Source organism: Syngnathoides biaculeatus, chromosome 12 (assembly GCF_019802595.1).
Source record: "Syngnathoides biaculeatus isolate LvHL_M chromosome 12, ASM1980259v1, whole genome shotgun sequence".
Lineage (NCBI taxonomy): Eukaryota > Metazoa > Chordata > Actinopteri > Syngnathiformes > Syngnathidae > Syngnathoides > Syngnathoides biaculeatus.
The window spans coordinates 14,132,946-14,147,948 of record NC_084651.1 but is presented as its reverse complement, the minus strand read 5'-3'; the positions used below and the strand labels follow the sequence as shown (position 1 = coordinate 14,147,948).

Genomic DNA, 15,003 nt, shown 5'->3' with positions numbered 1-15,003 from the left:
TATCATTTTCATTTATTATTTTTAACTCCCACTAATGATAAAAATCGGTTGCAATTGTTTGATTGCATATGCTTTCTTTTTGACAATAACGGGTCATGTCTGATCGCTCTCTCGCTTTCTCTCTCACCCTGTACATGCATACATACAAATGAGTATAAACACATCAATTCCAAAGAGGTTTGTGTAAAACGTCAATAAAAGCAGAATATAATGATTTCCAAATCATTTTCAACCTATGATCAATTGACTACATTACAAGGGCAAGCTATTTCATGGTCAGACTGAGAATCTTCATTTTTTTTGGTTGCAAAAGTTCAATAATTTTGAAATTGATACCTGCAGCATGTTCCAGAAAAAAAAGGGAGGAAGGACAAGGATTGCATGTTTACCACCTTTCCTTTAAAAAAAACTGAATACGCATCTAGAAACTGAGAACATTTTTTTCAGCTTTATAGATGGAATTATTTCTTATTTGTGTTTGATGTACACTAGTCTGGGTTCTCTGTTGACAGAATTTGTGCTTCATAACGTACCACGCATTTTCAATGGGAGAAAGGTTGGACTGCTGGCAGGCCAGTCTTGAACTCGCACTTTTTTACGACACAGCCACACTGTTTTAACACGTGAAGAATGCAGCTTGCAGATGTCTTGCTGAAATAGGCAGAGACGTCTCTGAAACTGTGAAGGTGTTGGAAATATTGCGACCGTTATTACGACCATATAAATACAAGAGGGTCATGAATTTAATTGTTATTTAGTACCGTTTTTGCACTTATGTTCACAGTTTGAAGGGCAACATGTAAATTCTGAATTGGCATGTTTTTTTTTTGTTTGTCTTCACCATTAGGCAAGAATTGTATTTCAGTGTAATTCCGCTATTTGCTTGTCAGTTGACAATTGACAGTACCTCTGCTGGTTGCAGACAAGTAGTGGATTCATTTTTTTTCATTGCTCAATCAATTCCATGTAATTGACAGAATTCCGAGCTACAATATAATCGATAATCATGCCCTGTGCAACTAGTCCGGGGTGTAGTCTACTTTTCACCCAAAACACAGTTGGAATGGAATCCAGCTCATCTCATCGCAATCCATAATAACTATTTTCTACACTGGAATGTGTTACTGGAATGTTTTTTTTGTCTCTTTTTTTTTCCTCTATCTCTCTTCCTCTTCCTAAACTCATTACGCAGACTTTTTTTTTTTCAAAAATATTTTTGTTTACAGCCCAGCCATCTATCTCTCTGAATGCAGTGTCCTATGGAGTTTATTTTGGAAAATTGCTGTCCCTGAAGGTGATTTAGCAGCAAAAATGAGATTATGTTCTATTGCCAGGGGTAAAGATTCCAAATATCGTGGAGGTATCTAATTTATCATGAGACGGCTACACCCAACATTCCCTTCAGCTCCCACCAGTCATATGAGGAAAATTTTAACCCCGTCACCCCTCCCCAATAGCATACACAACATTAATTAGCATACCCTCAACCTGCAGCATCCAGGACCTTCATTCAAAACACTGGTAAAGCGTAATCTTGGGAAGAAACCTTTGGGCACGGAAGTGCAACCATCCTTTATTCAAAGTGTAATGTAAATTAAACCAGTTGCTTGTTGCTTATGGTTGTACAACAAACAATCAATCCTCGATGCTATGATTAATACTACAAATGCAGATAGCGATGATGAAATAGAGGGCATATAATGAACATGCAATTGGAAACAGGGGCAGTAAACTAAACTAAACTAAAACTAAACTAAAAGAGAAAAATAAAACAGATATTTTTAAAATATTTGGACAAAATATGCAGAGGACATTGCTCTATGTTAAATGGAATTTACTTCATGCCTTGAATGACAGAAGGTGAAAACAAGCTTTCATATCATCCACAGGATGGGTAGGAGGGAAAATTCCATATGGACTGTTGCGAAATGTACAAGAAGCGTGATTCTTCCACAGTTTAAATAGATTCCCAAATGAAATCCATATTTGATGCGAGTGGGGGGTTGCGCTCTACACTGCATTCAGGAAAATGATATGCCAGCATTTGTATGTTAAAATGTAACAAAGTGAAGTAAGAAATCCAAACAGATGTAAATCGTCCTGTCGACCATTTTCTATGTTAATGGGAGGACTTCTTTTTTGTGGTTGTTCTTGTAATGCAGAGTTATGAGTGTGTCTGTCACCCTGGCTGGGAGGGAGAGTACTGCCAACAAGAAAATGATGAATGTTTGTCACAGCCCTGCAAAGACAACACCACCTGCACTGAACTCAACGGCTACAGGTAGGTTCATGCGCTAGTGCGAGGGCACTAGGAGCCATATTCTCCTGTCAGTGTGTAAGTCAATATTTTACGTACCTAGCTTTCATGTTATCAATTTACACTGATTCTGACATTGTGACTTCTGACACTCCCCTCACGCAAACCCGGCCAGTTTGCATCTAACTGCTTGAAATGTGTGACAAATTGAAGTCTGGAGGTGGGCAGGCACTTGAAAACTATCGTACACTTTAAATGTGAAATTAACCCTCGTAGAGGAAACAGAAGTTAATGGTGGCCTGTGAGACGTCAGCACTACTCATCTAACAGGCTCAGGGGCATGTGTGTTTGTGTTCTTTAAGTTTAAGCCAGTTAGAATAGTTAGCTCATGAGTGAAAGCATTTGGAAAGCCATCAATAAGAATGCAAGTTGTTGATCAGGAATGCCTAGCAATCATGTTGGGCATTGTATGGTTGTGCAAACGGGGCCGTTTTACCTAAAGTAACGATGACATTGATCAAATATAAACCACATTTTTACACCATTGTCCCAACAAAATATCTGCAGTTGTTGTAAGTGGCACTTTTAGACAAACATCATGCAGCGTGTTTGATACAAAAATGTCACTCGCAGCACATGTATGAATGAATAATGAAGTAATTAATTTGGGACGATATGTTGATGTTCAGCTGTCAAGTGGCATAATATTGTTAGGAGACTTTCCTGCCTTTGAGCAATCTGCAATTGGTCACCACCATGCCCAATCAGCCCCTGGGCCATCGGCAGCACCCATTGGAAGCTTGAAGCAAACAAACGAATCAAATCATGCAGTATGATGTTTTACTTTCCCAGGGCGCTAGACTTACTACAGGCTCTGGAGAGTTCAAGAGGAAACCCACTTATATTTAGGGCAGAATACGTGTAAAGTCAGATACAAAAAGGTACACCCATATTTTAGGGTTACTCCACCCAAAGTGTGCATGTAACCAGAAGACAATGAAGTTATACATTTAAGTGGACAGCAGAATGAGCACAGAGGGAAAAGCGGGGAGCTCCAATTCTTTTGTGACTTCAGCAAATTGGAGAATGTAACTTGATGTGCATCAATCATTTAATTAAAACAAACAGATAGCATTATGTCCTTCCATTGGCAAGGGGCAAAATGAATTGACTCTGGCACGTGAACAAATGAGTCAATGACTGGCTCTCAGCATGAAAAAATATTCAGGGGATGTGTGACTCATTTGAGGCATCAACCTGTTCCAGCAGAGAAAAGTAGAGGGATGGAAGGAAATGTGGAGTGCTTTACTACTCACTGCCACCAAGTGGAATATTCACCCTGCTTCAGTGTGATAGATCTGAAACAAACACTCTTAATCCCTTTGTTGCTGTACTGAAACTGCATATGTTCCCTATTTGAAGGCCTCTCCAGTGATTTGGGAAGCCAAGCTCAGGTGTTTGAGTGGTTGTTTCACATTTGGATTGTTGCGGGTTTAATAGCTTGTGACTTGTAAGAGCCCTTTGTGGACCTGAAAGGTAAAAAAGGTATCACCTGGAGAATCCTGCCAGCAGCTGTTTAGGATTATGGTATAGATGAACTAAATGGAACTGAAACACCTGAAATAGTGACGTTCACTGGAATAGTTGCCATGTCCAAATTCCAAGGCAGATCCTCCGTTTAAACCATGTCTGTACCCAAATCAAGTCCTCCTTTGTTCCTCTCAGAAAAATAAAACAGGTGGTAACTGTGCTTACTTTAATATGATTGATACTCATGCAATTTCACTCACAACAGACTCGGTGAGTTCTAGATGCTGGTCACACATGAACATGAGTGCAACTGAAAATACTGAATCCTGAAAATGCCAAAATATTTGAAGAGGTCATGTTGTCTTTTGCTGAAGAGGACATGCCCTTGAAATGGGTGTTTCAAATAGACACTGACCCCTTACACACTAGTAAGCATGCAAAATTAATCCCTCCCAACAAAGTTAATCTCATGCAGTGGGCAGTCCAATCCCCAGACTTTAATTCAATCGAGAACTTGTGGGGTGACATCAAAAATGCTGTTTCTGTCACGTACCATCGGAAACGAGAGTAGGACCCAAATGCAGGAAGTCGGAAGACGCAAGGTAGTTCAAGAAGAGACATGTTTATTGTCTGCAGAGGTAGGGGATCGAGCAGGCAGTCCGGCGCAGCAGCGGTAGTTGGGACATCGGGCAAGCAGGAGTCGGTGCACCGGGGAACAATCAAAGCAGGCAGAAGTATCGAAGGAGTCAGGCTTACAAGGTTGGTCGGAGAACGAACGAAGGTCGGTACACACAGGTTCAATCAGGGATACCGGAGCACACGAATGGGACATGAAGATCATACGAACTGGCGCCAGCCAGTTGTCATCGCGGTCATATAAATCCACAGCATCATCAGGCTGCATGAGGCGCAGGTGTGCACCTTCCAATCAGAGCACCTGCGCGGACACCCGCACAGCTCGTGCTGGAGCGGCAGGATCATGACAGTACCCCCGTCCCCTCAAGGGCACGGCTCCCAGACGTGCCTAAACGAAAAAACAGACAATAATTAACACAGGCAGGGGTGGGCGGAAGGGGTGTCCGGAGGAGGGCACGCTCCCCCCTGAACCCCAGACTGGTGGCCATCCAGGCCACCAAACACGAGGCGTCCATGTGGACAGGTCAGGAGGACGACCCGGACGCCAAGCGCCAGGGTCCCCACGGGGCGATTCGGGCGGACGACCTCTGTGAGGAACCAAACGGCGAAGCAGGAACCAGAACGAGGCAGGGCACTGCTCCAGACGAGAACCTCCCACGCCGTCGTTGCCAGACGACCAGGGATTGGTCGCCACCGAGGCTTGGTCAGTAGGCAGCCGTGGATTGGTCACCAACGAGGCCAAGTCATGAAGCGGCTGGGAGCCATCTGGAGCGAATAGGATGATGGAGAGAAGGACCAGAGCCATGACCGCCACCATTACCATCCCGAAGTATCTCCAGCTCCGGGGTGGCTCATCAGAACTCCCCAGCTCTTGTCGGACAGGAATGTGAGAAGGCGGCGACCCCATCGCCATCGCCACCTCCTGGACAGGAAAGTGAGAAGGCGGCGACCCCATCGCCATCGCCACCTCCTGGACAGGAACGTGAGAAGGCGGCGACCCCATCGCCACCTCCTGGACAGCAACGTGAGAAGGCGGCGACCCCATCGCCATCGCCACCTCCTGGACAGCAACGTGAGAAGGCGGCGACCCCATCGCCATCGCCACCTCCTGGACAGGAACGTGAGAAGGCGGCGACCCCATCGCCACATCCTGGACAGCAACGTGAGAAGGTTGCGAACCCATCGCCATCACCACCTCCTGGACAGCAACGTGAGAAGGCGGCGACCCCATCGCCATCGGCACCTCGTGGACAGCAACGTGAGAAGGCGGCGACCCCATTGCCATCGCCACCTCCTGGACAGCAACGTGAGAAGGCGGCGACCCCATCGCCATCACCACCTCCTGGACAGCAACGTGAGAAGGCGGCGACCCCATCGCCATCGGCACCTCCTGGACAGCAACGTGAGAAGGCGGCGACCCCATCGCCATCGCCTCCTCCTGGACAGCAACGTGAGAAGGCGGCGACACCATTGCCCCCTCCTGGACAGCAACGAGAGAAGGCGGCGACACCATCGCCCCCTCCTGGACAGCAACGTGAAAAGGCGGCGACACCATCGGCCCCTCCTGGACAGCAACGTGAGAAGGCGGCGACCCCATCGCCATCGCCACCTCCTGGACAGCAACGTGAGAAGGCGGCGACCCCATCGCCATCGCCACCTCCTGGACAGCAACGTGAGAAGGCGGCGACCCCATCGCCATCGCCTCTTCCTGGACAGCAACGTGAGAAGGCGGCGACACCATCGCCCCCTCCTGGACAGCAACGTGAGAAGGCGGCGACACCATCGCCCCCTCCTGGACAGCAACGTGAGAAGGCGGCGACACCATCGCCCCCTCCTGGACAGAAACGTGAGAAGGCAGCGTCAGTGTCACCGTCGCCACCTCCTGGACGGGAACGTATGGACCTGCTCGTCGCCGACAGAGCAGGAGTGTGGAGCGTCCGCGGGACGGTCGCCGACGAAGCAGGAGTGTGGAGCGTCCGCGGGCCGGTCGCCACTGGTACTCCAGAGCACGAACGAGAAGCGGCTGTGGAGACGTCGCCACCTCCTGGACAGCAACGTGAGGTAGCATCGGGTCGGTCCCCACTGCCACGTGAGCTTGCAGTGCATCCGTTGAAACATCAACGTGGGTGTGCCGCGGTGGCGAATCCGTTTCCAGGGCAACGTGAACGAGAGTCGGCAGAGAGTCAGTCGAAACTGACACGTGGGCGTGTCTCGGGAGCGGGTCAGTTACGACTGCCGCGTGAACTCTGCTCGGAACAGCCAAAACTGCGACGTGCACTTGAGGTGGCGAGTCCGTTTCCACTGCGGCGTGCACTTGGCAAGGGGGCGGGTCGGTTTCCACGGCAACGTGAACCTGAGCAGGCGGAGAGTCAGTCGAAACTGACACGTGGGCGTGTCTCGGAAGCGGGTCAGTTCCAACTGCCACGTGAACCTGCATCAGCAGCGAGTCCGTCGCCGTTGCGACGTCAGAGTAGCTCGGCTGGTTCGCCAATCCTTGCCGGACCTGGGCCGTGAGAGCCACCAATTCCGCCCTCTGCCGCTCTATCTCCGCCCGCATTTCACGGTAGAACGCCTCGTGATTTGGAGACTCCTCCTCCCTCTGGGCTGGAAGCTTTGCCACCAGCTGCGGGTCTGCCGGTTTCGCCGTTGCTGGCGAGGAGTGGGAGGACGATGTCTTAGTTGCCGCGCAGCGGGAGGCACCGGGGAGCGCCCGGCCGCGGCGTCTCCTCTGGCCGCCACGCGGAGGTCCCGGGTAGATGGCCAAGCGGGTTCCCTCATACGGATTGGTGTACTTAAACCTACCGGGTGAAGACGTTCGGGTGCTGGAAACGCGGGGAGGTGAAACAAACTGACTGGGATGAAAGATCGGACGAGCAGATTCATAGTCAGAATAATCGGAGTCGTACTCCGGCAGCCGGTCATACAAATCACGGTCCACCTCATACTCCGAAAAGTCAGAGTCCAGAAGAATATGAGGAGCCGGACGGGTCGTGTTCGGGACGTATTCATTCCTCGCTGGCGGAGCGTAAGACACGGAAGTGGAGGACGTCAGGGAGCCTACCCGGATTGGACAGGCTTGGTCCTCCGGCAGACGGTCTACCTTGCGTCGGACCCGGAGACGCCGGGTCTTTCCTGCTGGGTCCTGTATTGGCCAGTTCGTTCTGTCATGTCCCATCGGAACGAGAGTAGGACCCAAATGCAGTAACTCGGAAGACGCAAGGTAGTTCAAGAAGAGACATGTTTATTGTATGCAGAGGTAGGGGATCGAGCAGGCAGTCCGGCGCAGCAGCGGTAGTTGGGACGTCGGGCAAGCAGGAGTCGGCGCACCGGGGAACAATCAAAGCAGCCAGAAGTATCGAAGGAGTCAGGCTTACAAGGTTGGTCGGAGAACGGACGAAGGTCGGTACACACAGGTTCAATCAGGGATACCGGAGCACACAAATGGGACATGAAGATCATACGAACTGGCGCTGGCCAGTTGTTATCGTGGTCATATAAATCCACAGCATCATCAGGCTGCATGAGGCGCAGGTGTGCACCTTCCAATCAGAGCACCTGCGCGGACACCCGCACAGCTCGTGCTGGAGCGGCAGGATCATGACAGTTTCTGAAGCAAAAGCAAGAAATGCAAATGAATTGTGGAATGTCTTTAAGGAATCTTGGAGTGGAATAACAGCCGAAAGTTGCTACAAGTTGGTTGATTCCATGCCACACAGATGTGAAGAAGGCATTAAAAAAAAAACTGTGGTCATACAGCTAAATATTAGTTTAGTGATTGAAGGATTTTTTTTTTTAGTACACCCCTTTCAACAAATTGCCCAATTGCACAGCCTTGAATGTGTATATCATGAATGTTGGTGTTTCTTGTTGGTGTTCTGAGACTCTACTGCACCTACTGGTAACTTGTTTGACATGAAGGAATGGGAATTATACTGAAAATGTGGATTAATCTGGTTAGTCACATTGGACTGCTACTGTTTTGAACACGACTGTCATGCTCCTGGCATCCTGCCCAGGCTGGGCGTGGCCAGCCAATTAGTCGGCACACACCTGCACCTTGTTTTGGCTGATTATGCCCGGTACTTATTGGACCCGGTGACGACTGGTACTCCGCCAGATCGCTGAGGTTCATGCCCCGTTCCAGAACCCCCGTATCTCTGATCGTATTCCTGTGTGTACCAACCAACGCCTGTTCTCTGACCGACCCCGTAAGCCTGACTCCTTTGACACTTCTGCCCTCCTTGATCAATCTCACGTGTACCGACTCCTGCCTGCCCGCTGATCTGCTCTCTACGCCCGGCGTCCTGATTACCGCTGCTGCACCTGACTGCCTGTCCGATCCCCGACCTTGGAATAATAAACGTTTTTCCCGAATTACCTCTGCGTCTCCCGTGTATGCCTGCATTTGGGTCCTACCTCCGTTCTGATGGGTCGTGACAACTATTGTATATCCATCCATATGCTTATCCTCACAAGGGTTGCAGGTGTGCTGGAACCAATCCCAGCTATCTTTATGGAATTATTTTACAACCCTGCTAAGTAAAGATATGATGGCATAGTCCTGCGGGAAGTGTGGGTCCACCTCCCAGTCACTGATGGTGTGAATGGTTGTCTATGTCTACATGTGGCTTCCAGCTGACTGGTGACCACATCAGGGTGTAGTCCTTTTTTTTTTTTTTAATTACTGAAACATTTCCTTCCGCTAAGGTGTTTGTGCTCACCAGGCAGGAGAGGTATGGACTGTGCCGAGGAAGTGAATGAGTGTGAATCTGGGCCTTGTCTAAATAGGGCTCGGTGTCAGGAGTCACGTGTAACTGGGGATTTCTTCTGCACCTGCTCCCCTTTTCTTAGCAGTTCATTGTGCAACCAGCCTTACGACCCATGTGAACCCCTCCACAATCCCTGCCTGCACAACTCCACCTGCCTGACACGCTCCAATGGAATGGCCTTCTGCGAATGCCCAGCTGGTGAGTGTGTGCACGGTCTTATCCTCAAATTGAAGTACTTTTTTTTTAACTTTGTGCTATACTATCATCTAATTTCATTCAGCCTGCTATGCTAATTTTAAATCCAGACAAGTTATATTGGAAGCTTGTTTCTTCTTGTATTTTATGATGCGGGAGCATAATTTTTAATCTGCTCCCAACACTGAAATCTAAAAGGTCCTGACAGCCATATGGCACATTTTGGTCAAAAAGAGGCAGCACAGTGTATTTACTGGTTAGAATCTCTGCCTCACAATACTGAGGACCTGGAATCAAATCTGCCCCTGCTTGTGTGGAGTTTACATATTCTCCCCAATGCCTGCATGTTATTTTTCCCAGGTACTCCAGTTTCCTCCCGCTTGCCAAAAACATGCATGGAAGATTCATTGAAGAGTCTAAATTGTTTGTAGGTGTGAATGTTTGAATGTGAATATAATGAAGATAGCTGGGATAGGCCCCTTCACTCCTGCGAGCCTAGTAAGGATAAGCAGCTAAGAAAATGGATGGATGGAAGAATTTTATCAAATATTTTTTTTTCTTTTTCTGCAATTGGCTGGCGACCATTTCAGGGTATACCTCGCCCAAACAAAGCTAGGATAGGTTCCAGCATACCTGCGATCCTAGTGAGGACAGGCTGTACAGAAAATTGATCTCCCAATGAAGATGTATATTTTTAGATGGATAGATGGATGGCTAGTAGGGATCGCAAAAAAAAACGCTTACTTTCATAATCGGTTTTAACCGAACACCTGTAGCAAAAAAACGATTAACCGGTTTTAAAATCAGTACCATGGATCATTAATTTACTCCGCAGTAATGGGGTAGTTTGTATACAATATTGACAAACAAGCTTGTTGAATGTGGCTTTCAACAATGCACTCGTGTAAGTTAAATTGTTGTTCTTTTTTTTTTTTTGTAAAAATGTTTTAACAGTGTTTCCACATGAGGGGGAGGTTTGTCGCAATGATCTTTTTGAGCCTGAAGATTTCTCTGAATAAATTCAGAATTAGCAATTGCATTCAAGCAGAAGGCGTCTACAGCTGCTAACTTTGAGACTTCTTCGGTCATTGATTTTTTCAGTAGATATTTATCAATACTACACGCACCCTCAACTCAAGTCTTTATCATCACACAACTTCAAGCCGTGTACCTTCTCGACATGAGCAGCCATGGAGGACGTCGATCCCCCTGCACATTTGATAAGCTTTTTACATAAATTGTACTCACTTTCATCTTTCGATTCTTTACTTCTTGTAAAGTACTCCCATACTTTGGAGCGTTTCCTCGATGCCATGTTTGATGTTTCTTTGATTTAACTGAATGTTCTTTTTCAACTTTACTCTAACAGCGAAACTTGAAAAAAGTGGAAATGATATTGAAAAAATAGCGCAATGTGGAATACCGGAACCGGAAGAAATTATTTGAAATTTTAACCGATTTCGAAAGTCCGATTACGGTTTCGGTTTTAAAAAATCGAAAATCGGTTATAACCGATTAACTGTAACCGTTTGCGATCCCTAATGGCTAGATGGCTAAAAACTAAATTAAGATAATTAGAAATCGAGAACACTTGGGACAAGAGGACAATGCATGTGGAATCTCTAAAGAAAGTGGTCACTGTCTTTTGTTTAAATTTTATTTTTTTCGTGGAAAATCTAAAAAGAAATCACAGACAGTTTTGACATATGTTGTAAAGCAATTTCATGTAGGTCATGCATGATTTTAACAAAGTTTAGATTTAGCGGCTATTTGTTGCGATTTGCAAAATGAGTTTTCCCCACTTTTTAGTGAGGAAAACTCAAAAGTTGTTTGTTTGTAAAACCAGCTGTAGAACTAAACTAAAAGCTGCTGCCACAATTTCACCTTTCCCCATCCAAGCATATGGTCATGATTTGCATTCATTTGTATATTTTACCATTTTTTTCCCGAACACGCTTATGCTGTGGGCTGTTTGGAGACTGCAAATATGTGTTTTTTTTCTTCGAGCCTCACAAACTCGCGATGAATTTGCGATCTGTATGAACCACCACCGCCTGTCAGGCAGTAAGCAATTAATGCTAATGAGATTGGAATAGATATTGGTGGGAAAGTTGATTTAAGTCAATCTCAAAAACAGTATTAAAGCTTGGATTTTAAAGAAAATTGGATTAAAAAAGCATTTACATTGATGAGGTGATTGACCGCTTGACAGGTTTAAGTTGATACTTGAGGAATCGTTGTGCATTTGATGGCTCTAAAGCATTGATATCGCTGTTCTGTGCCTAATGGCTGTATCAGTGCAAAGAGGAAACGATGTTTCCAGATATAAATAGAGCGACTGAGTCGGTTTCTGAAGGCTTCCTTGGAGAGGAATAAGAAATTAGGTGCTTGCTGCATACATTACACCAAGAGCTTTGCGTGGGCTCGCTCGTTCTTACTTCACACACGCCTGATGACTCATTCCTCCCATTATTATTCAACATACATTTATCCTACATACCTACTACTTCAGTTGTTTTTGCACGTTTTTCTTTTTTTTTGTAAACTAAGTTCAATAAATGATATTTCATAATGGCTCATTATACACTGATTCCAGACGTAGATAGGAACGCATTACATTTACTCTGTTTTATTTACTCAAGTAAGCCCATCCATGCATCTATCCATTATCAGAGCTGCTTATCCTCACAAGGGTCACAGGAGTGATGGAGCATATCTCAGCTGTCTTTGGTCAGGTTGCTGGGTTCAAACTGAAGTGGTTGCCATCCAATCGCAGGGCACATAGAAACAACCATTCACACTCACATTCACATTTAAGGGCAATTTAAAGTCTCCAATGAATCCATGTTTTTGGTCATGTGGGAGGAAACCGGAGTCCCCGGAGATAACCCACCCAGGCACGGGGAGAACATGCAACCTCCACACAGGTGAGGCTTGGATTTGAACCCCGGTCCTCAGAACTGTGAGGCAGACGCCCCAAACAGTTGTTTACCATCCTGCCTATTCAAGTACCGTAAGCATGTTGCATAAATTTTACTTGCCACAGTAGTTTTAATTCATCATACTTATTAATTTTACTTGAGTATTTGTATGATTTTTTTTTTACTTTATTACAGTGATACACATGCCAATAGCTCATTTTTTAATCAGTTTTTACATCATTATTGTATATATATATTATTTTAGACTTTGCATTTGACTTCTGCATAGGGTGCCAACCAAATGTAATCCCTAGAGTCATTTGAATCCAGTCCACAATCAAACAGCATAAAGCAGCCACATGGCCGCACACAACGCTTTCATGGAGCAATCAAAATGACTTATATTGCGGCAAAAAATTCTGCCATACGACTCAAGTGGTAAGAGTGATAAGAGGGCGTGTCCCCCTTGTGCAACCAGATTTATTTGATTACAATTATTATTATATCATGTAAAATTTATTTAACCACTTATGTCGCAGTTGGCCAGGTTGGCCAGACAGAGGGATAGAGATGGGAAGGATTTGCAGCAAATAAAGGGGATAAAGGATAGCAATGGAAATATGTTGACTGGTGCCAGTCGTGTGCTAAGTAGATGGAAAGAGTACTTTGATAAGTTAATGAATGAAGAAAATGTGAGAGAAGGTAGAGTCGAAGAGGCAAGCGTGAATAACTGGGAAGTGCAATTATTAGTAAGGGGGAAGTTGGAAACGCACTGAACAGAATGAAAAATGGAAAGACAGTTGGTCCTGATGACTTATCAAATGAGGTATGGAAGCAATTTTGGTGCGGTGGAAAGAAGATGCCAGAAGAATGGAGGAAAATTATGCTTGTCCCCATTTTTAAGAACAAAGTCGATGTTCAGAGCTGTGGAAACTAAAGAGGAATAAAGATGATAAGCCACACAATGAAGTTATGGGAAAGAGTAGTGGAGGGTAGACTCAGGACAGAAGTAAGTATCTGCGAGATGCATTATTTGTCTTGAGGATGCTCGTGGAAAAGTACAGAGCAGGAGCTACATTGGGTCTTTGTAGACCTAGAGAAAGCCTATGACAGAGTACCAAGAGAGTAACTGTGGTACTGCATGCGCAAGTCTAGTGTGGTGGAGAAATATGTTAGAATAGTACATGACATGTATGAGGCCAGCAGAACAGTGGTGAGATGTGCCGTTGGTGTGTCAGAAGAATTTAAGGTGGAGTTGGGACTGCATCAGGGATCCGCGCTGAGGCCCTTCCTGTTTGCGGTAGTAATGGATAGGCTGACAGACAAGGTTAGACTTGAATCCCCTTTGACCATGATGTTCGCAGATGATATTGTGATCTGCAGTGAAAGCAGGGAACAGGCGGAGGAACAATTAGAAAGATGGAGGTACGTACTGGAAAGGAATGAAGATTAGGTAAAGTAAAACAGAATTTATCTGCGTGAATGAGAGGTGCAGAGGCAGAAGAGTGAAGCTCCAGGGAGAAGAGATAGCGAGGGTGGACGACTTCAAATACTTGGGTCAACAAAACAGAGCAATGGTGAGTGTGGAAAGGAAGTGGAGAAACGGGTCCAAGCGGGATGGAACAGTTGGCGGAAGGTGTCTGGTCTTCTATGTGACAGAAGAGTCTCCGCTAGGATGAAGGGCAAATTTTATAAAACAGTGGTGAGGCCAGCCATGATGTGCGAATTGGAGATGGTGACTCTGAAGAAATAATAGGAAGCAGAACTAGAGGTAGGAGAAATTAAGATGCTGAGGTTCACGCTTGGTGTGAACAGGTTGACTAGGATTAGGAATGAGCTCATTAGAGGGACAGCCAAAGTTGGATGTTTTGGAGACAAGGTAGAAGGATGGTGAGGATGGAGCTGCTAGGCAAAAGAGCAAGAGGAAGACCAAAGAAAAGGTGGTTATGATGTGAGGAAGGACATGAGGACAGTGGGTGTTAGAGAGGAGGATGCATGAGATAGGCTTAAATGGAAGAAGATGACACACTGTGGCGACCCCTAACAGGACATGCCGAAAGAAAAAAGAAAGAAGAAGTGAGAGAGCAGACTTACATAGTTTGGACATGAAAGGCAGAGGCAAGAGAGTGAGTATATTGGTAGAAGGAAACTGAGGATGGAGCCGCCAGGCAAAAGTGCGAGAGGACGACCAAAGAAAAGGTTGATGGATGTTGTGAGGGAGGACATGCGGACAGTGGGTGTTGGAGAGGAGGATGGACGAGATAGGCTTGAATGGAAAAAGATGACACGTTGCAGTGACCCCTAACGGGTCAAGCAGAAAGAAAAAGAAGAAGAAGAACCTCGTTAAACAAAAATAAGACTTCCACAATTAAAGTTTAGAACCTTGCAAAAATATGTTTGCGAATTAAGTATGGCACATAATTGTTTGTATCCCCTTTAATGGTTGTGTGTTTGGTTAAAATCTGGTGTTAAAAAAGTTGGTAAATCCTGTTTTCTTCTGCATTGGCTTTCTCACTGTCGTCCTCCAAATGTATTGCTACATCATTAATGTATTAAAGCCAGGAATTTATAAATATACCATCCTATATGTGCACACCATAAACTAAATTATCAACTGTGTGACAACTTGTCAAAGACCCTGCAGGGTACCCACAGTGTAAATGTAATTAGTTTAAAGCACAGTACCGGTAATGCT

The 15,003-nt window shown here is 45.8% G+C and overlaps 1 protein-coding gene across 1 annotated transcript in view; it reads left to right on the top strand.

The window, feature by feature from the left end:
* eys (eyes shut homolog) overlaps positions 1 to 15,003 on the top strand; it is a 200,331-nt gene that overhangs the window by 73,194 nt on the left and 112,134 nt on the right. Inside the window, 2 exon segments of the mRNA XM_061836907.1 lie at positions 2,163 to 2,281; positions 9,131 to 9,390. Coding sequence (XP_061692891.1) covers positions 2,163 to 2,281; positions 9,131 to 9,390 — 379 coding nt within the window.